Source organism: Micromys minutus (assembly GCF_963924665.1).
Source record: "Micromys minutus genome assembly, chromosome: 24".
Taxonomy (NCBI): Eukaryota; Metazoa; Chordata; class Mammalia; order Rodentia; family Muridae; genus Micromys; species Micromys minutus.
In genome coordinates this window covers 12,853,730-12,875,146 of record NC_137959.1, presented here as the reverse complement: position 1 = coordinate 12,875,146, position 21,417 = coordinate 12,853,730, and the positions used below count along the sequence as shown (strand labels likewise).

The following is a 21,417-nucleotide window of genomic DNA, read 5'->3' as shown; positions in this document are numbered from 1 at the left end:
ATTATTTCCAACCCTTTCTCCCCCCTCTTTAAATTTTGTTTCCCCAACTCACTCTCAAATTCACAACCTAGTGTGTGTGTGTGTAAGACCCGCTGAGTAATTTAGTGTTGCTCCTTAACACATGTTTAGGGCAGACCACTTGGTACTGAATAACCTATCAGAAGGCTTGTCCCTGAAGAAAACATTCTTTTTCCCAGTTGTCACTGACTGCCTATAGCACTTCATCTAGGAGTAGCTCCTTGGTCCACACTACTGTGTCAGTGGGCGGTGTCATCCTGCAGGTCTGATTTAGGCAATCCCACTGTTGACTTCATGGGTGTGGTATCCCTGTCACACCTAGAAGACAGTCTTGCAGCAGGCTTCCTGATCCTTTGGCCCTTACAAACTTTCCACTCTTTCTCCTTCCACTTTATGAGCCTTTGGTATATGTGTGCAAGGCAGATGCATCATTTGGGCTGGACAGCCCCCAGTCACTTTTACTCTGCATCTTGACCAGCTGTGGCTCTCTGTAATAGCCTTCATCTGCAGCAAAAACAGCTTCTTTGATGAAGGGTAAGAACTGCACCTAGCTAGAGTTTTTAATATATCTACCCAACGAGTCCTGTAACTTATTCAACCTGTAGGATCCATTAGCAATGTAACAAATCATTTAAAAGTGTTTACTATGACTCGGTGTGGTGGAGTATACCTTTAATACCAGCACTGGGAGGTAGAGGCAGGAGGATATCTGTGAGTTCAAGGCCAGTCTGGTCTACAGAGTTCCAGGATAGACAGGGCTACACAGAGAAACTCTGTCTCAAAAAACCCAAATAAATAAAATTTAAAACCTCACGTTTGCTATTATTACTGAAGCAGGGTTTTCTCTGGCCAGGTTGCTCCCAACAATGTATTCAAGAATGCCTTTGGATTCTTGGCCCTCTTGCTTTCCCCTCCAAATGGCAGCCCAAGTGTGCACCACCATGCCTGGCAGTACTAGGTTTTTTGTTTGTTTTTAGATACAGGGTCTCTCTACATAACCCTGGCTATCTCAAAATTCACTACGTAGTCCAGGCTGGTCTCAGTTTTGAGATTCATCTTCATATGTCTCAGTTGGGATTAAATGCGCAACACCGACACCCAGCAAGTGAAATGCAATCAGAAAGCAGAGAGCTAACTTTGAAAGGTCTGTGACTTTTGAAACTTTGAAACCTGGCCACAGTGACACACTTTCTTTAGCACAGCCCTTTCCCCAAACAACCACCAACTATGAGCAAGTATTCAAATGCCAGAGACTTACGAGTGACTCTAATGACCCGAGTTCCGATCACCTGGCCCCATATTTCAAAGAGAACCAGACTCCTGAAACTTGTCTTCTGACCTTCATGTAGATGCCTACCATAAATTAAACACACCAAAAGCAGTTTGGAGTGGTGGAGCTGGTCACCTCTGGAATTGTAGATTTTGATATATAAATATTCACATCTCTCTTAGGACTTTATTCCTACATATGTTTTTAGCTGTGACTAAAACACAATTATTTCCTTTTTGGATCATCCATTGCTGTTTTAGACACTGCCCTATTGATGTGAAGATACACCATGGCCAAGGCAATATATTAAAATTCTTCACTGAAATCTCATGGGCCAGGCCCCTACAGTTCAAATCACCCTCAGCACCACTGTCTTCCATTCAAGCCCTGCTTAATGTCCAATTGCTTTTCTAGTTCAAAATCCCAAAGTGTTCCTTATTCCTCCTGAAACAAAAGCACAGTCGGGCCTATCACGGCAATACCCCAGTTCCTGGTACAAACTTGTTAGTTAGGGTTTCCATTGCTATGATCATGACAACTTTCATACAGGACAACATTTACGTGGGGCTGGCTTACACTCAGAGGTTCAGTCTATTATCATCATGGCACATCTGCTGCCTGATGATAGGATTCATGGACTGATTACAAGAATTACTTGACTGCCATGTTTGCCAGCCTTTACCGAAGTCCTTAGACGTGCACAGAAAACGGCCTCCATGGAATCACAGTGACATTATTGAAATGTGGTCTTCTTAGAGTGGGTGTGGCTGTGTTGGAGGAAATGTGTCACAGAAGGTGGGCTTTGAGGTTTCAGAAACTCAATCCAGGACTAGTGGCTTACTTTCTCTTCCTGCTGCCTTTGGATCTGGATGTAGAACTCTCAGCTACCTCTCCAGCACCGCGTCTGCCTGCGTGCTGCCATGGTTCCCACCGTGCCAACAATGGACTGAACCTCTGAACTGTAAACCAGCCCAATCGAAATGTTTTCCTTTATAAAAGTTGCTGTGGCCAGTCTCTTCACAGCAAAGGAAACCCTAACTAAGACATGAGGTGTCATGGAAAAGTAGGAAGACTTTAAAATCCTGACTCCAGAGGATCTAGCCATGTACAAACGTGCAAGCACAAATGAAAAACCAACCAACCAAACAAAAAACCCTTAAAGCCAGTTTAATACTAGTGAGGTAAAAGATGGATCAGCAGTCCCAGCTACAAAGTACATTTGATGCTAACCTGGGCTAAATGAAATCCTATGTTAAAAAACAAACAACCCCCCCCCCCCCAAAATACTTGCACAAACTACTTAGCTTTTGTGTAACAAGTTAAAACTGGGGAGTATATCCAGGGCTTTTCCATTTCCCTGTTGCTACAGTGGCAAAGCTGAATGGGTGCAACTGAGGCAGAACCACCTGTACCTTATAGTCTAGAGGGTTGTAGCATGCACATTTTCAATGCACCACCTCACACTGTGCTGTGCTGCAGTGTGACCAAACCACCTTACAGTTTAATAAAACATTAACACACATTCACTCAACAAACACCACTTTTGACTGTCTGCTTTGTTCTAAGGCCAGGAAGCTGGGGAAACAGAATCCAAAACACTTCTGTTTTTTAAACGTAAGACAAACACCTGAGGCAGAAGATCTCTGAAACTAATCTTGAATTTACTCTTTAGCTTAGACTGGCCTTGAAATCACATAAAAAGCTCCACTCTAGGAAAAAAAAAATTCTTCTGAAAAAAAACGCATGCTATAAAATCCCTGGGTCAAACATCTGGCTACAGTGGTGACAGCCATCCAGCCCGTCATCCAGGAGAATGAAGTATGTGTGCTGTGCATGGCAGAACATCTCCATTTCCCATTTACCAGAAAACCTTGCCATCTCTGCTTTCGGGGGCCAGTGACTCCTCAAAGCTGACAAATAATCTTGGCTTCCTGACAATCTCTACTGGACAGGAAAAATTGTTTACTCGGCCACAGTGCACATGAAATGAATATTAGTAAGTGGTCCATGCATCTGCAGATCAAGAGGAAATCAGCCTACATTGTGTTTGGAGCTTTTCAGGCAAATGGATGGATTCGGGAGCAGCGTGGACTGGAGTCCTAGTGTGAGCCCTATGGTACCCTCGTTTTTCACAGTAAGGGGAGGTCACTCTGGAAAGTCATGCTGCTTTCTTTTTTTAAGGTCTGACATGAAGCAAACTGCCTAGGAAGGTGTGTACTCAGGGTTATACAAAATAATCTGTAAGACACAAAACATCCAGTTAAAAGTTATTTATTCAAAAATATTTTCTACTAATTTTATTTATTTATTTTTTTTTTTGAGACAGGGTCTCTCTGGCTGTCCTGCCACTCGATCTGTAGACCAGGCTGGCCTTGAACTCAAGAGATCCTCCTGCCTCTGCCTTTGAAGGTCTGGGATTAAAGGTATACACTACCATACCCAGCCTTTTCTATTAATTTCTGATTCTGTATCAAATGAAGACAGGGAATGATGTTACAGACCCCCTATACAGAATACAATCACCTCATTATCTACACAGTGACAAATTCAAGTCATTTACTGCACAAAAGATTCAAAGTTGGTATATAGTATTTCATAACAAAATATTTTATAAAGCTTATCCTCACATTTCAATTAGGAGTTAGCTAATATAAAATGATACTGGTTTTAAAAAAGATCCACACAATGACTTATTTTCTTTTCACAAAAAAATAAGGACATACTTGTCTGAAGTCTCTTTACTGTCCTTAAGTTAAGAACCACATTGAGGGCTAGGGTGTAGGTAGTGGTAGAGTGCTCAATGAGCAGGAGCAAGGCCCCGAATGCCACCCCTAGCACCTGAGATTGTGGTGCATTTTCAGTGGCTAAAATACACTGGAGATGTAACACACACTTCCTACAGGTTCTCACATCCAAACTAACATCCAGGATGAGGCACTGAAATAATGTTTTTTGGAGGCCAGGGGTGGTATGAATACCTTAAATCCCAGCAATCAGGAAACTGAGGCAGGTAGACCTCTGTTCACTTCAGGCCAGGAGGGGCTATCTAGAAAGAACCTGTCTCCAAACAAACAAACCAAACCAAAACAAAAAGGCTTTTGGAAGCTCATACGTTCAAGGGAAACCCTTCGGTATTCTTAGCACTAAATCCACCAGAAGCAGCTTCTCTTATTCTTTTTTCTCAAGAGCTAGGGACAAACCCAGAACTATTCATACCAGCTATGCTTACAGCTGTGAGCCAGCCCCAGCTCTGGTCCTCTTGATGGTTTAAGAAGTCAGTCTTTTCTCAACAGTTTCCTGGTAAGTAATAAACCGTCTCAAATTCATCTTCACGTTGTCGAGAACACATAGCTGATCTGGACTGTACCTGCCTCTCCCTTCTTTCCGTATCTGGTGAGAAAGAGTCAGAGAGAATGAAAACATATCATCTAATTTGTTATTCACTTAAGTAAAGTAACTATTTTATAAACAAGACATTTTGGGACTAGAGAGATGGCTCAGTGGTTAAGAGCACTGGCTGCTCTTCCAGAGGTCCTGAGTTCAAATCCCAGCAACTACATGGTGGCTCACAACCATCTGTAATAAGATCTGATGCCTTCTTCTGGTGTGTCTGAAGACAGTTATAGTGTACTTATATGCAGTAAATAAATTAATAAAAAAACAAAACAAAAACAAACAAAACAAAAAAACCCCCCCAAGACATTTCAAAGAATGAAGTTAGAGTTTTACTTCAGAGTAAACACAATATGGAATGTGAAGAAGAAAAAAAAAGAAAATGTGGCCATTTTCCCCTTTTCCATTTCACTGAGGTAGGATCCCTCAATCAAACCCAGAGCTTGCTGATTTGGGTAGTCTCACTAGCCTGCTTGTTCTCAGGATGATCTGTCTCTACCTTCTGAAGCAGAGATTTCACCTAGCATTTTGGTGGGTAAATGTCAATCTACAATCTTAACTCCTGGTTTTCATACTTGCATGGTGAGTCCTCTAACCACTGAACTATCTCTCCAACTTGAATATACACATTAGAATTATAGTTGCAAGCCGACTGCACACCTTTGATGCCAATATTCTGGAGGCAGTAATAGAGGCAGATGAATCTTTGTAAGTTTGAGACCAGCCTGACCTACATGATGAGTTCCAGAACAGCCAGGGTTACATAGAAAGACCCTATCTAAAAAAACAAAAAACAAGAGGGAAAAAAGGTTACAGAAATAAGAACCATTAAAAAAAAGAGGTTTATAGAAATCAAACTACAATCCAACCCTAGTCTTTTTTTTAAAAAAATATTTTTATTTATCTTTAATTAAAAATGATTACCCACAAAGGTCAGAAGAGAGTGCCAGATCCCCTGAGACTCGAGCCCAGGTCCTCTGAAAGACAGTGATCAATTCTCCAGCCTTCACTTTGAGTCTTAAGCACCAATCCTGAAGATTTCCTACAGAATGGACTGGTGGGGCCCCTACTGGTATCTCTAATTTTCTGATCTAGAGACCAGGATTTGGGGGCTAAGAATTCTGCCATAGTATAATAAATGAGACTAACTCAGAATTAAAAAAAAAAAAAATCACATTCTGAACAAGACAACAGGTGATGCTATGGTACTGGGAGGGAAGAACACTTTTGGGAAGCATGGCTTTAGACAAATTCTCTAGTCCACCACCACAGGAGTTGTATTCAAATGCAACGTGAAGCTTCTAAAGCCTCCTTTTTACAGACCTGTATTTATCTCTATTTTACACAATGGGCTTTGTTTTAAAACTCTAGGTCATGTATAGTTACTTGCCAAGCATCTGTAAGGTCCCGCATTCCATTTCCAGTAATATAAACCAAAACCAAAATAAAAACCCTCAAACCCTACCCTATAGGCTGGCCTCTGGCTAATAAAGAAAGGTCACTATGGCTCTCTACTGTAGAGAAAAACAAAACTTCAGCAGTGAAACACTTTACTGCAGCAATTCATGCAGAACAGGAAAACCAGCCCCATCAATGGGCCCGCCTGGTTCAGATTGCTTTCCCAGTTCAGTTTCCTTAAAGCTTTTAAAGCACTGCCTTCTTCAGAGTTTTGTTCTTACTCTATTTTTCAGTGCTGAGGATTAAACTCCGGGTCTCACAAATGCCAAACTCATATTTTACTATGAGCCACATCCAACCCTCATTCATTTCATCTTTGAGATAGAATCTTATTGTGCACTCAGGTTGGCCTGGGACTCATGATTCACCTCCAAGTTCTGGGATTAGAGGCTGGCACCGTCACATCCGTCTGGAAGGTTTGATCCCTCTGCCTAATCTGCTTTGCTGGCAGCTGTGGAGGAATGGGGTAAACTTCGTTCTCCTTATCTCAAAAGCTCCTTCTGCAGAAATCTAAGGCTTTTATGAACAATGTAGACACCAGGCACTGGTATAAAAATAGGTCTTAGTATTAAACAAAAACACGAGAAAATGTGGTTATGTTATGCTATTTTTCTTGGATAAGAAAGGAAAAAATCCTAGGTACATTTGTCGCTGCTTAAAGTAGCACCACTCAATAGGCTGGAGAGATGGCTCAGAGATTAAAGAGCGCTGGTTGCTCTTCCAGAGCTCCTGGGTTTGAACCATAGCAATGACCTAGTAGCTCAGAGCCATCTGTAAGTCCAGTGCTGGGGGATCTGACACCACATTCTGGTTTTCATGGGCACTCACATAGCGTACAAACACATGTACAGGCAAAAATGTCCATATACAATAAATATAACTCAAAAGAAAAATTCTTTTGATTTTGGGGGTGCTGGGGATGTAGCTCAGTGATAGAGTGCTTGCCTAGCATATGTGACTTCTAAAAGGAAGGATGAACAGACAGATGGATAGAAGAAAGGAAAAGATAGGGTTCAAGATTGTTCCTAAAAGTCCTAGGCGTTGGCATAGCTCTGGGGTAGAGCACATGCACAGCACAACTGTGTTCAATTCCCAGCACCAAAAAAATAAAGAAAGAAAAACAAAGCTTTTGGTTGCTCTTATTGAGTTCATACAAAAGTAGCTGTGTTCTCCAGGACAGAGCACCCTGAAGATGTCTTCCTTCCCAAGTTAAAAATACCCACAACAAAGCTAACACACAAAGCACATTATAGCATATAAAAAAAGTTTAGAAGTATATGAAAGGGCTTTTAAAGCATTTCTACATAACACAGGTCTGGTAACATCATCAAGAACTGGCTCAATCCAATTATTGAAATATAGTACCATTCTGAAAAACCGTGACAGCCAACTAGCATTGCACTGAGTGCCATGGATGGAAGTGCTGGGCTAACCACTGAACAAACAGGAATTATACATCCTCCAAGCCGCATGGCCCTTCTTCCCAGAGCTGCCGAGACCTGGGCACTTATAAAGAAAGTAATACAAACCTTCATTTTGAAGACTGGCTGGAATTCCTTCAATGCTGCTAATAATTTAATTTGAACTGAAGCCTTTTCAGCTTCTTCACCATCTGCAAAAACATCAAAGAGGGCATCCAAAGCCTCTCCTGTTACCACAAGGGAAGGGTCTTTGGTGGTGACTTCCAGCAGAAAGCACCCAATGGTCTACAAAAAGCAAACAGAGGATAGTGAAGATCAGTCTCAAAATGATCAATGACAAATGTGCTAACAGCTCCCATATTCTACTTCATTCAAAGATACCCAGGAAGAAGGAAAACCTTTAAAGGTCTAAAGATGTTACACACAGCTACATATATGCCAAGCATAATATGATTAAGATATATTAAATATGCTATAGTTTGTATTATCAAATCAATGAGCTGAGGGCCATAAATGATATAAAAATTTGATTTTAGAAATTAGTAAAGTTTTCCTTCTGGCTTCTTGTTTGTAACAATAATCACTGCCACCCTTAATTCCAGCACTCAGGAAGGAGAGGCAGGTAGAGCTCTATGAAGCCAGCCTAGTCTACCTACTGAGTTCTAGGGCAATCACACAGTGAGACCCTGTCCCAAAATCCCAAGAAAGAAACAAAACAAATCACAGGATTAAAGTGACACTTTCATTTTACTTTACCATGTTTTTTTTGTTTGTTTGTTTGTTGGTTGGTTTGTTTTTGATATATGGTCTCATGTTACTTAGCCTGGCTGGCCTCAGATTCATTAATCAGTGACCCTGAACTTCTGATGCTCCTGCTTCTACCTCCCATGTGCTGAGAATACAGAAAAGTGGCAGCAAGCCTAGCTACTATGTGTACTTCTAGCACACATTCTTTCTTTTTTCTTCCACTGTGAGTTATGATGAGAACATGCCCAATCTGCAAAGGCCTCTTCCAGAATAGCCTGATTATAGTTTGGCTGTTCTGTGGGGGTGGGACATGTAACCTGTTATGGGGGCGGAGATGGAGACAGTCAGAATAGCACCAATAGCATGCTAGTCAGTAAACCTATCTGGGCTCTAATTTTCCCCTTTTAATGTAAGCAGTGCAGATAACCTCTATGACAGTATTAGGCTTAATATCCTAGAGTGTACTATGAAGCATACATCTCATATATGAAGTAGTCTTATTAAGGAAGATGGATGGTGGGGGAGGGTAGGTACAGGTGGAGAGAGGGCATAGGGGAATATAATCAAAAAGCATTGTATATATAGACAAATGTACAAAAAATTAAAAAGAAAAAAAGGATGAAGTCAAAGGCATTGGAGCTAACTTCTCGTTTGCAGGAAATGCAGTGGACAGGGGAACAGGACTAAGCAACAAGATACAGTCTGTGCAACTGTTGGAGGTGCAGAGGAACAGGGGGTGCTAAGGTAAAACTGTTTTAGGAGAGAAGATCTCGCAGTCTCAAATAATACATAGCTTAGGGGCTTCACTTGCAAAAGCAAACTCTAAGGAGTACCTTCCAGACAGCTGGAAAGCAGTGAGTATGAAACAGGCACTGGACTGTTAGTGGGACGGTGCCTAACAATGGCAATTCCATGAAGAAGCTGTCCCATCTGTAACAGGTACATACTGAACAACAGGGCTCCCTTCTCTCAGAGAGCTATCGCTTCTTCAAGCTGACATAAAACTAGCCAGGAAAGCCAATATGCTGAGTGCTGATGTGCCAGAATTGCTGAGAGTCGTGTAAGCTTGTCTATGGAGTGTTTCTCAGAATGTATCTTACCTGACCTAGCAGAATAAAACACACAAACATTTAACACCACAGCAAAGCCAGAAGTCACCTTTAAATATTCTGTATTTGGACTGATGTTAAAGACAAATTTATTTTTAAGAAAGCCCATCAGGAGAAGTTAAATAAAAATGAGGTTCACCTTTTTCAAGTCCTTATTAAAGCCAAAGGGCACATTCTAAAAAACTTTATTAGCAGTTTCTTTATGAAATTTGTGCTTATCATGTATTCCTTCCCATTTCTACGTAACTGAGCATTTAGGTTTTATAAACAAACTGTTTACCTTCAGAGTTTCAAGTGTGCCATCTTCTTTGGCTAGGACGCTGCCAGTGATCCCCAAAATACTGACCATATTCACTCTAACCCCGATGCTACTACTATGAATGCCTTCTCTGCAGAGTGTCATCAGCTGCTCAGGGGTCATACACTGTTGAGAGAAGAGATATTTGCAGGCATTTATTTACTGATCTCATGTGTATATGAGTGTTCATGTGTGTGGGTTGTGTAACAGTTTTCTCTGAGAGTGAAACATTCCATCTTACTGGGAAGCTTTTTATCAACAGGAAGGTTTAAACACTTGAAATAGCTGCAGGACGTCCCTGAATCTGATCAAATTCACTAGGCCTCTCCCTGACAGAATAAGCAAAAAGCTGAGCATCCTTTTCAGATAGAAGGAAGCCAAGCTGCAAAGACAACACTCAGGTAAGTGGATAGGAAAAGACTCTCAGGGGAGAAAAGCTGCAAAGACTCTTGGACTACACCAGCACGTGGAAGAAGCAGGAACTAGTTGATCTGCCAGGAGGTTTAGACCAACAGAGTCACTCGAAAAGGACTCACTCAACCTACTGAGCTGCAGACTGTGCAGCATGTGCCAAGTGCTGGGTGGGCTTTGGTGATGCAGCTGTCCTCTATTCTTGTAAGTAACCCCTCACTCATTTTCTGGTGAATAACATCAATAAACTCATTGGCTCACCAAGTTAGACTTTGTCGGTAAACATACTATGGTTTGTCATCAGATCCATATCTGAGCTGAGTAAACTTGTGTGTTGCATTTCCTCAGGAAAAGTTTTGTCACAGAACAGTGGGACATCTACATACAGGTGCTCATACATCTGTGTGTAACATATGGAGGTCCAAGGCTAATGTTGGGAGCCTTCCTGAATAATACTCAACCTTATTCACTAAGGCCAGTTGAACCCAGAGCTTGCCAGTGCAGCTACTTCGACTAGTTTGCTCCATGGATCCCATCTTCACCTTCAGTGATCTAGAACTACAGGCAGGCCACTCACCCACACAGCATTTATATGGATTCTGGAGATCTGGACTTGAGTCTTCATGCTTGTATGGCAAATACTTTAATCACTAACCTATCAATCTAGTCTTTTTAAGTTTATTTATTTATAGGACAATATCTTTAAAAATGATACTAACTATGCCAAATTTATTAAACAACCAATGAGATGATGTCTTATTTGCAGAAAAATTCTACCTAACAGTACTGTGCAAAGAAGATAAAGCTGGTCTGAAAGGACCTAGGCAGCTATGATCACCGGGTACTAAAACCTTTGAGTGGACATACTAAGACAAAATCTGTGATTTAAAGTACAAAATACATACAGCAATATAAATTCTTCTTGCTGAAAACTTATGAACCTGAATCTAATTAGATGTAGGCCTTAATATGGATAGGAGATGGAACACTATCAGATTTATCATTTAAATCTGACTACTAAGAACAAAAACAACAGATTCTTCCATGAATAAACGGTGCAAGGAAAGAAGCTGGGTAAGGAACCTATGACAGATTAAGATACATGAGACAGGAATATACAAAAACTACTGAACTGTACACTTCAAATGGATAAAAATCACATCTCTATAAAGCTGCTTACAAAAGTATAAAACTTGCTTAAATAATAACACTTCAAATTATGTTCTTATTATTGTGCATGCACCTGGAAATGTGCCGTGGAACATGTGTGTGGAGATCAGGAAACAACTCTGTGGAGTCAGGTCTCTCCTTCCTCTTTTCGTGGGCGCTTAGGGAGAGGCAGGCTGGCCAGAAGTACATATACTCACTCAGTCATCCTGTCAGTCTCCCCCCTTTTCTTTAAGATATTGTTTTATAAATAAATAGGTAGACAGATAGACAGACAGACAGAAGAGCTAGACATGGTAGTGCAAGTGAGAGCAGAGACAGGTGAATCTGTGATTTTGAGGTCAGCCTACTCTACCCACCAAGTTCTAGGACATTTGGGGCTACATAATAGAAACCCTGACTCAAAAAACAAACAAACAAACAAACAAACAAAAAAACAAAAACCAGAGGTAAGAGGGTCTAAAGAGATGTCTCTGCAGTTAAGAGCACTGTACTCTTGCAGAAGACTCAGCACCCACATGGCAGCTCACAACTGTCTGCAACTCCAGTTCTAGGGAATCTGACACCCTCACACAGACATACAGGCAAAACACCAATGCACATAAAATAAAAACAAGTAATTAAAAAAATCCTATCTTGTTGTACGGCTGACTTTGGACTCATGGTCACCCTGACTTCTCAATTCCCAGTATTATGATTATAGGTGTCCGACGTTTAGGCCAGCCTGGTCTATTCACTGAGTTCCAGAATAGCCTGAAGTACATAGTGAGACCTTGTCTTTGTTTTCAAAGAAAAAAAAAGTTCACAAGAATGCAGGGGAAACAAACAAAACAAGGAGGCAGGATAATATATTGATGGGGACTTGGCACAGGTGCACATGACCTTTGGAATCTCCTTGATAAAACATGACAGGTAAAACCATAAGCTACCTGTCAAGAAAGAACTCAGGAAGGCAAAGGTGAGAGTTTCTAGAATAAAGTATTTGAAGATCATCAACATCTAGAGAAAATATTTACATCATAAATATAACTAAGGAGCAACAATCATACAGGCAGACCCCATGTGGTGCTGCAGGCTGGGGGAGGGGAAGCTTTTCTACTTCAAGCCCTTCCCTTGTCTTCTCACAAAGCTCCTCTGTATGTCTGCATCTCTTCTAGCAGGGGTTCCCCCGCCCTTCTAGTTAATGTGCTTGCAAAACACAGAATCTTTTCAAGCTTCTCAAAAGAAGTTTATAACATCTTACCTGTGGAATGTTCTTAGAGGCCATTGTTTGCAAAAGGGCCCTCAAAGCACTACTTATGGCTTCTAGAAAATCAGCATGTTTAGCAAAATCTAAAACACAAAAGGTTTACACAAAACACAAAGATGAACTGCAAGTTTTCTCTTCCCCAAGACAAACTTTTTGTAGTAAAAGAAATAGGAATTAAAAAAAAAAAAAGCATGCAAGTGTTAGCTTACACTGTTATTATATTTTATCTTAGGTGGCTGAGTGGCCTTCCTGTGTGTCTGTACACCATAAATACAATGCCCAGGGAGGCCAGAAGAGGGCATTAGATACACTAGAATGAGTAGGTTATGTGTCTCCCTGTGGGTGGGTTCTAGGAACAAGAACAGTTAGATGCTTACATCTCGCCAACCCCCAACAAAAGCATTCTTGATATGTTTAAGTCCAATGTTTACTTAGATTGTGGTAGGGACAGGGAGTGACCTACAGAGGTCCTGATATAAGAAGGGTTTTCAACTAGACTAACACTTGGTGCTTGATAAGGTTTTGGGGGAGTCTTATCTCTCAAAGGTCTCCACTGTGGTGCTGGCAGACTGTGTGAGAGTCACCTTCTACATTAGTGTTCTTGACAATACAGGCCCATGGTGCAAAGGCCCAGTCTTGCGCTTCTCCTACTGTATTTCCTTATGCATGACAAACAGGTCAGCATCAATAACCAACTGGCTAGCACAGTTATGGCAGGACATCAGGATCATTTCTAAAAATGCACAGCAAGTATTCCTTGTCTGTGCCATCTGACACCTCACCATTTACCTCCCACACAGAGAGTCTGATTTCTTTTTTTTAAACATGGGTGTGACTTTATCTTCTTCAACCACATCCAAGACAGGACAGGTCATAATAAGCAATTTGACATGCAGTTGACTCATAGGTGTGTGGTTTTTCCTCAGACTAGGAACCCAGTCAATTGTTTTGAAAAGGTTCAGGTCACATATGATTGCCTTGCTGGATGATTCTACACCAAGTGTTCACTGTAAGTGAACAAAATCTCAAAAAGTTCTGGCTCATGGCCTTTAAGTTCTCCAATGGAGACCCTAGTCTCTTAGATTCCATTTCAACAATAGTGACACTCTGCCCAGATAATTCTGGTATGTGTGTGTATACAGGGAGCTCCTGTACAGGATGTCTCCTAGAATCCCTGTTGCATACCAGGAGCAACCATCAAGACAAAAATACCTTCAGACATTGCCAAGTGTCCCCTGGGAGAGAGGAGCAACTACCAGTAATGGAGAATCACTGCCTAGACATTGCAGAATGGAGACAAATTACCTTCACCATTCTGCCTAAATTCCAGGCCCGGAGAGACTTCAAGAATAACAACTATAAGACAGGGTATCACTGTGGTGCTCAGAATGTTTAAGAATTCATGGGCTCAAGACTCCTTCTGCTTCAGGGTCCAGAGAAGCAGAAGACAGAAGGTACACTAATCACATCTGCTGCTTTAGCCATAAAGTTTGTGGGAGATCTGCTAAATAGCATCAGATACCATGGCCCATTGCCCTGTTGTGCCTGAGACATTGTCCTATATCTAATACCTCCTTCTTAGGTTGCCTTGCAAAGAGACAGGCAGCTTCCCACAATTTATTTATTTTCTTCTTTTCGACTGGGTTTCTATGTGTATCCCTGACTGTTCTGGAACTCATTCTGTAGATAAGACTGACTTCAAACTCAGAGATCCTTCTGCCTCTGCCTCCCAAGTGCTAAGATTAAAGGTATGTGCTGCCCAGCTCCACAATTTTCTTTACACAGGGTCTCCCTATAGTTCATGCTGGCCTCAAACTATCAATTTTCTCAGCCTCATAAGCGCTAAGATTACAAAGATGCAATTTGATATCAGGTGCATAATGTAAGTTTTTTTAACTTATTATTACTATGTGTGTGTACATAAGTGCAGGTGCACATGTATACACCCATGGAGGTCAAAGGACAATACACAGAACCCTCTCTCTCCACCTTGGGTCATCAGGCTTTCACAGGAGGTGCTCTTTACCTGTTCAGTCATCCTACCAGTCCCCAACAAACTTAACCAAGGTTTATTTGATCTTTTGGGCTTTTCATTTTTAGATACTATATGAACCAAAGAGGAGCTAACCTGTAATTAGCACAGCACAGATAACAGACCAGCTTAGGATTAGACACACCTTGGATAAACTCCTGCATGACATGTGATCTATGCCACTTCATTTTGATCCTAGCTCAATTGCTCTCTCCAGAATCCCTTTACATTTAACATAGCCCCTCACACTATTCTGCTCTTATTTTTATCTTCACAGTTGAAATTAAACAGGAGAGAATATGAGCTCTATGACCAGTAACCCCAAGCCTAGCCATTTACTTTAGTGTTAAATGGTATGTGACATAAAGTCAGAGGTTGAGAAGCATAGCTTGGGCTGGGCTGGAGAGATGGCTAAGTGGCTAGGAGCACTGACTGCTCTTCCAGATTTCAATTCCCAGCAACCACATGGTGACTCACAACCATCTGTAATGGGATCCAATGTCCTTTTCTAGTGTGTCTGAAGACAGCTACAGTATACTGACATGCATAAAATAAATAAATAATTATTTTAAAAAATCTTAATAACATTCCATTTATAACACAGATAGAACAGTCCAAGTTCCATTCTTAAAGTTCTGTTGTGTTCAAGTAGTCTTTTACAGTAATGTCTAAATATTTACCTGGCTGAGAAAAAAGAAGTTGTGACAGGTGCTGAGCAAGTGTCTGAAGAGCCGGCCCTCCACCGAGATGGTCTATGTCCAGGAGAGACACGAGGCTCTGGAGACACGTAAGGGCTCTACACTGAATAGTGCTCATTCTGCAAAGAAAGGGAACAATCTAAAGTTGAGATACTTGGAATTCTATGGGTCCAGTGATTTGTACGGTTGATGTTGATTATGGCATAGCATCTTGCTTTATACTCCAGGCTAGCCTGGAGCTCACTATGAAGTCTATGTTGGCTCTGAATTTGTGATCTCTTGAATCCTGCAATTAGCCACAAGCTTCAAGCCTGGCTTAGTGTTAATTTTTAACCTAAGCTTTAGATTCTGTCTAAAAGTACCGTGAGTTTAAGGAGATCTCAGGCAGTCAAAGAATAATGTGACCTGCTCATCTGCCAATCAAAGTGCTCGAGCACTTGAGGGCTCTAAGCAAAACTCATGTGTGAGTCAAGAGTCTCTCTACTTGGCCCTATACAGAAAACTCCTTAATTTTTTCATTTTTCTTTATAGTGTGCTCTTCTGGGGACTTATTCCATGGCCCCACACATGAGAGACAAGCACATTGCATGAACTACTCGCTCAGTCCACTCTGCTCCACAGGTTGCCCAGGCAGAGCACGAACCTGGGACCCTCCTGCTTCACTTCAGCCTCGGGCAGTAGAGATTATAGACGCCCACCCCAGGCCTGCTTTCTTCAGTAGCTTCCTTAGGGAGCCACTAGCTGTGTGTGCCTAACTGTGTGGTTTGTGAAGATGGAGCCAACATGTACATGTTTTGTGTCTTATTCACTTGGCTCATCACAGTAGTTCTGCTGTGTTGTGGGCTGTTCCAGGTCAGACCCTCTTTACTGCTTTCTGGATGTCAACTGCTTACATATTTGACCATGACAGACATCAAGTTCTTTCCAAGTTGGGACAACTATGTCCCACACTGCTTGAATATTCACTCATACACCAGTGTCTCAGAACATAAGGGACACAAACTTCTGCAGGGAATATATCAAGGCAGGTCTTGGGAGCATTTTCTATTCAGTATTTCAACATTTCACATACTGACAAAATAATAAATGTATCTGAAAATCCAAAGTTTCTTACTTCCTAATCAAAGGTTTCCAAGTAGGGTTCTTAGAACATATTTCAACTGCAGCACTGTTTGGTGAAGATGTTTTCTCAAAAACCTAGGTTTGAAAGGAAAACAGGAAAAATAAAAGGGAGGTCATCTTAAACAGGATTTCTCTATAAAAGTCAGACTTGTTTACAAGCTAAGGTGTTCAGGACAAAATGGCAAGTGTGTCAATTCTGCTTAATACCCAAGCCTCCAGCCCTGGGTGAACAGCTCACACAAGCCACGCCCACACCTCAACTGGAGAAACTGCTTACCTTCTTTGGAATGAGGCAGTTGGTAAGGGCGGAGTGAATCTCATGGGACAGGCACAATGGGGACATTAGCTGCCCACTGCACTCACTGAAGGAGTTTTCCATGAAGGCTTCACTTTCGTCACTACTAGAAAGCTCTTCCCACTCATCATCCGAGGGATCTGAGGAGAGGGCAAAACAGATGTAACTGGGGTATCCAAGAAACTCCCATGGACGATTCTCTTGGTGTGGGGGCGGGAGTTGGGGTGGGGAAATGTCGGGAGCAAACCTTCACTGCAGCACATGTTGACAATAACTTCCAGAGCAGTCTGCTGAGCTGTCAGCAATGCCATGGTCTCTCTCAGCTCCTTGTCAGTAGGCTTAAAAAAAAAAAAAATCAAGTATTTGTTGTATTACTTTCCTTGATTAGAGTCTACAGGACAACTTCTGCACTTGAAATAGAGTATATGGAGGCTAGAATAGGTGGAAGAAAAGCTACAGGAATGCAAATCAGTACTGTGATTTCCTCTTGGTCCAGCAGAGCAAATCTTTGTTAACTGTGTTCCATCTGTCACAGGGCTGCGGAAAGAACAGATATCTACCTTGAATCTTGACTAAACGTGTTAGAAAGTAGCTCAGCACAGGAAGATTAAACAAAAGCTTATTTCAGACATCTGATGCTACATATTTTAGCCATCTTCTTTGAAAGACACATACAACATATACTTCTGGCCAGGCATGGGGACACATATCTAGTCCAGCATTCAGGTGGTAGTCAGAAAAATTACCTCAAGTTTGAGGCCAGTCTTGTTTAGGAGTGTTTAGTCTGGCCTATGGAGTAAGTTTCAGGCAAGTCTGGGTTTTAAACTGATATCCTGTCTCAAAAAACATGAGACATGAACATACAAACACTGTTAACAAGCCTTAAATTAACAGGGCTTGACAAATAGTAGACAGCCTTGATTCCTGACTTTCCATGAAAAATAAAATGTAAAGTAACTTTTTTGAGATTGGGGGAAAAAAATTAAAGGAAAAATAAAAAGCTGAGCATGGTGGTGCACATCTTTAATCCCAGCACTTGGGAGGCAGAGGCAGGTAGATCTCTATGAATCCCAGGTTAGCCTGGTCTACAGAGTGAGTTCCAGAACAGCCCAATCTATATAGAGACCCAGTCATAAAAAACAATACAAAATAACAACAAAAAAGATTGGCTCGGTGTGGAGAACCCCTCCTGCTACTGCAGAGGACAGTTTGGTTTTCAGCACACATTGGAGCTGACACCACCTGTAATTCCAGCTCTGAGAAAATCCCACACTCTTTTCTGACCTCCATGGCTACCCCTATCCATTTGCACATGAACACATACAAATAAAACTTAAGAAAAAAATAGAAAAAGGCATTTTTCTCTAAAAAAATTAATCCAACAATTGACATTTCTTAAAATTAACAATATAAACTTATAAACTTGAATTCTTAAATTGCCTGTAAAAATTCCATCAGCCACACTTATATCCTAGAGTGGAATAACCTTTAAAATAACATGTACTTTATTGTTTGTTTACAAATTCATATTGTCTTTTTAATGATTACCTAAATGATATATAATAAACCACTAAGTGGATCTACTATAACTGCCCAAGTATTCCCCAGACATGAATATTTCAGACTATACTCAGTCATTAGTACCTGCAGGTTCTAGATTCATGGAGTTAAGTAAACATACATCACTTTTCTTCCTTCTGAAAAACTCTTATTATATTGTAGTAGCAGGGGAAGGAAGAATTCAAATTTCAGGACTCAGCCTTCCAGCTTCAGCCTAAGTATCTGGGATACAGATATAACCCACTATGAGCAGCCAACCAAACCAAGACCACAAATACCTGGGGAAAACTGCATGTTCTTGATGGTATTCCGTAAGTAATGTAATATATGTATGTAGCACACACACACACACACACACACACATACACAGAGAGAGAGAGAGAGAGAGAGAGAGAGAGAGAGAGAGGAGAGAGAGAGAGAGAGAGAGAGAGAGAGAGAGAGAGAGAGAGAGAGAGAGAGAGGGAGAGAGAGAGAGAGAGATCAATAGACAGACAGACAGACATGAGGGCAGGAGGGGATGTAACTCAGTAGTGGAGTATTTGCCAAGAATGTGCAAAGCCCTGGATCTGATCCTCAGCACTAAAAGCAATTAAGTAAGTTAGCAAAACAAAACCCCTTCTTATGCAACATTGTACTACATTTGTTAGGAACTCAATGGCACTGGAGAGATGGCTCAGTAGTTAAGAGTACTGACTGCTCTTCCAGAGGTCCTGAGTTCAATTCCCAGCAACGACATGGTGGCTCACAACCATCTGTAATGTGAAGCCCTCTTCCGGTGTGTTCTGAAGACATCGACAGTGTACTCACATTCATAGAATTAAAAAAAAAAAAAAAAAAAAAAAAGAATTCAAAAGGGAGCCAGGTATAGAATGACAGAATGCTTGCCTATCATGCACAAAGCTTGTGTATGATCTTCAACACTGCACAACCTGTTAATCATGGCACTTGAATGAAGTAAGACAGAAGGATTAGAAATTACTGGTTATGCTCTGGCTATACAGCAAAATTTGAAATTACCCTGTATTAAAACAAAACAAAACCAAAAAAAAAAATCCTAATCTAGAGCTGATGAAAAGGTGTGGGAGGATGTATGGTGACTGTAAATAATATACCATTTCATGAGGGACTTAAAAACTGATCTGGAACCTGGGGTGAGGTGGGGGGACTGAGTTAGAGCCAAGTACCTATGAATCAGCCTTACTAGGTCCAAAGTTAAAAATGTATCTGTAGGTCTTATAATACATTACCATTTTCCTTACCAGAATGTTTATGCCCATTTAAATTGCAACTAATAAGCCAGGGATAGTGCACACATCTTTAATCCCAGCACTAAAGAAGCAGAAACAGATGCATCTCTGGGAACTTGAGGCCAGCCTCATCTATACAGCAAGTTTCAGGTCAGCCTACATAGTGACACTATTTCAAACAAACAAAAACTAAAACCCCACCAACAAGTCTCTTGTTTAGGAATTAAGCTTCAACTTTTGGCCTGTTATTTAACAAAAATGAAGGATGACTGACAGAAGGAAGACTATTCTAAGGGTGATCCCTGGAAAGTAGTCTATTTTCTACTAACACCATGTACAAAAACCATTTCTATCAGGTTTGTGAGTTCAGCTAAGCTAAGAATAGACTGTCACTAAATAGATTTGCTATGGATTCTCTTTACCTGAAAGATACACATATCCATGTTAGGGAAACCGCAAAGCCTTTCCTTCTGACCCGTGTGTGGGTGTTGATAGTGTCTGTGGAAAGTGTTCACCACAGCTTTCTGACTCAGGATATTTATGGGCTGAAGACGTCTCTGTTATAGAGACTGCTTCTACCAAGATTAACTAAACTTATGTCTTTGTTTATCTGTATGTAATAACCCTACCTCCTTGTTCAGCTATATGTAATAACCCCATCTCCCTGTCCAACTCTATATAATAAACATGAAATTCTGGGGTCTTACAGTTTCTTCAGCTGAGAGCTCAGATCACTAGATCGCAACTTTCTGTGTATTTCTTTCCTTCATTCCTTCACTACTGCAATGATATCTGTCCCTAGAGCCATGCTGGATGCAGTAACAGTGTCTCTCACTGAACCTACTGTTTTGGCTAGCCTGGTTAGCCATTGAGCTCTGAGAATCCACCTGCCCATACCTGCTACTACTGGAGTTATAAGCACATGCAGTCATGCCTGGCTTTTTTGGTAAGTTCTAGGTATTTGACCTCAGATCTTCATGCTTACAGAGCAGACACTCTTACCCAATGGGCCATCTCCCACAGCCTGCAGTACCTGTTTTAAAAATAATACTTAAGGAAAACATCTGGCTAATATGGATGTTCAGATCCATATTCCTAGGAAGGCAGTAAACATTAAAATTAATTGCTAACTATTTTTTAAGCAATGACATTTCTACCTTGATCTGGTCAGAGGGGGTGTTTCTCCTCTCCTTACTTCTTTTAGGAGCTTCCTGGAAGCAAGACCGCAGACAAGAAGAGTCACACACAAATGCCACTATCTGACTCCTAGCAAGAAACTCAGATTCTTCAGAGTTCCCTAATAGGCTAATAGAAATTTCCATTTCTGAAGCCAAGTGCTGTAATCCAGCACTCTAGAGGTAAAGAAAAAGAGTTTGAAGCCAGTCTGGGCTACGCAGGCATACTGCTTCAAAACTACCTCGACATCTGATGTGCAGTTGAATCTTTTAAGACAAGAATACCAGAGCTCCCACTGAAAGCACCAATACATCACATTCCTACCTCCTATACATGGATATGAAACCAAGAACATCCCAGGTCAAGCACATTCAGCCATCCTGTGGTACACTCAAGAAACACTATGAGGGCTCCTCACAGATACTTCTCTTTGGACACTGTTGCTAGTTTTCAATAATGCTGAGGCAAGCGATGTGAGAGGATTAAACCTGAGGTTCTACTATATGTCCTGTGTCCAAAGAGGAGCTGCTGTGATTCTTACGGCATTGTATGGTCTGTAGAAAACTTAAGGATAAGATAGCCTTCTCACTTTTGCATGTATCCCAGCACTTAACTTTGGTTGCTCACATGTAACTGTTCTAAACTGACTAAACTGACTAAAAGACTTGATTCCTTCAAAGCACTAAGATTAAATAAATTATGCAGGCTAAAGAGAAGGCTCAGTGGTTAAATGTTCCTGCTGCTAA

The 21,417-nt window shown here is 41.2% G+C and overlaps 1 protein-coding gene across 1 annotated transcript in view; it reads right to left on the bottom strand.

Moving 5' to 3' along the window:
• Positions 1-3,543: 3,543 nt before the first annotated feature.
• HEATR3 (HEAT repeat containing 3) overlaps positions 3,544-21,417 on the bottom strand; it is a 30,250-nt gene continuing 12,376 nt past the window's right edge. The window contains exons 8-15 of the mRNA XM_080936861.1: positions 16,936-17,026; positions 16,671-16,828; positions 16,386-16,468; positions 15,254-15,390; positions 12,536-12,624; positions 9,697-9,840; positions 7,669-7,845; positions 3,544-4,678 (exon numbers count right to left, since the gene is read on the bottom strand). Coding sequence (XP_080792987.1) covers positions 4,556-4,678; positions 7,669-7,845; positions 9,697-9,840; positions 12,536-12,624; positions 15,254-15,390; positions 16,386-16,468; positions 16,671-16,828; positions 16,936-17,026 — 1,002 coding nt within the window. The 3' untranslated portion in view covers positions 3,544-4,555. The remainder of the gene's footprint in view (positions 4,679-7,668; positions 7,846-9,696; positions 9,841-12,535; positions 12,625-15,253; positions 15,391-16,385; positions 16,469-16,670; positions 16,829-16,935; positions 17,027-21,417) is intronic.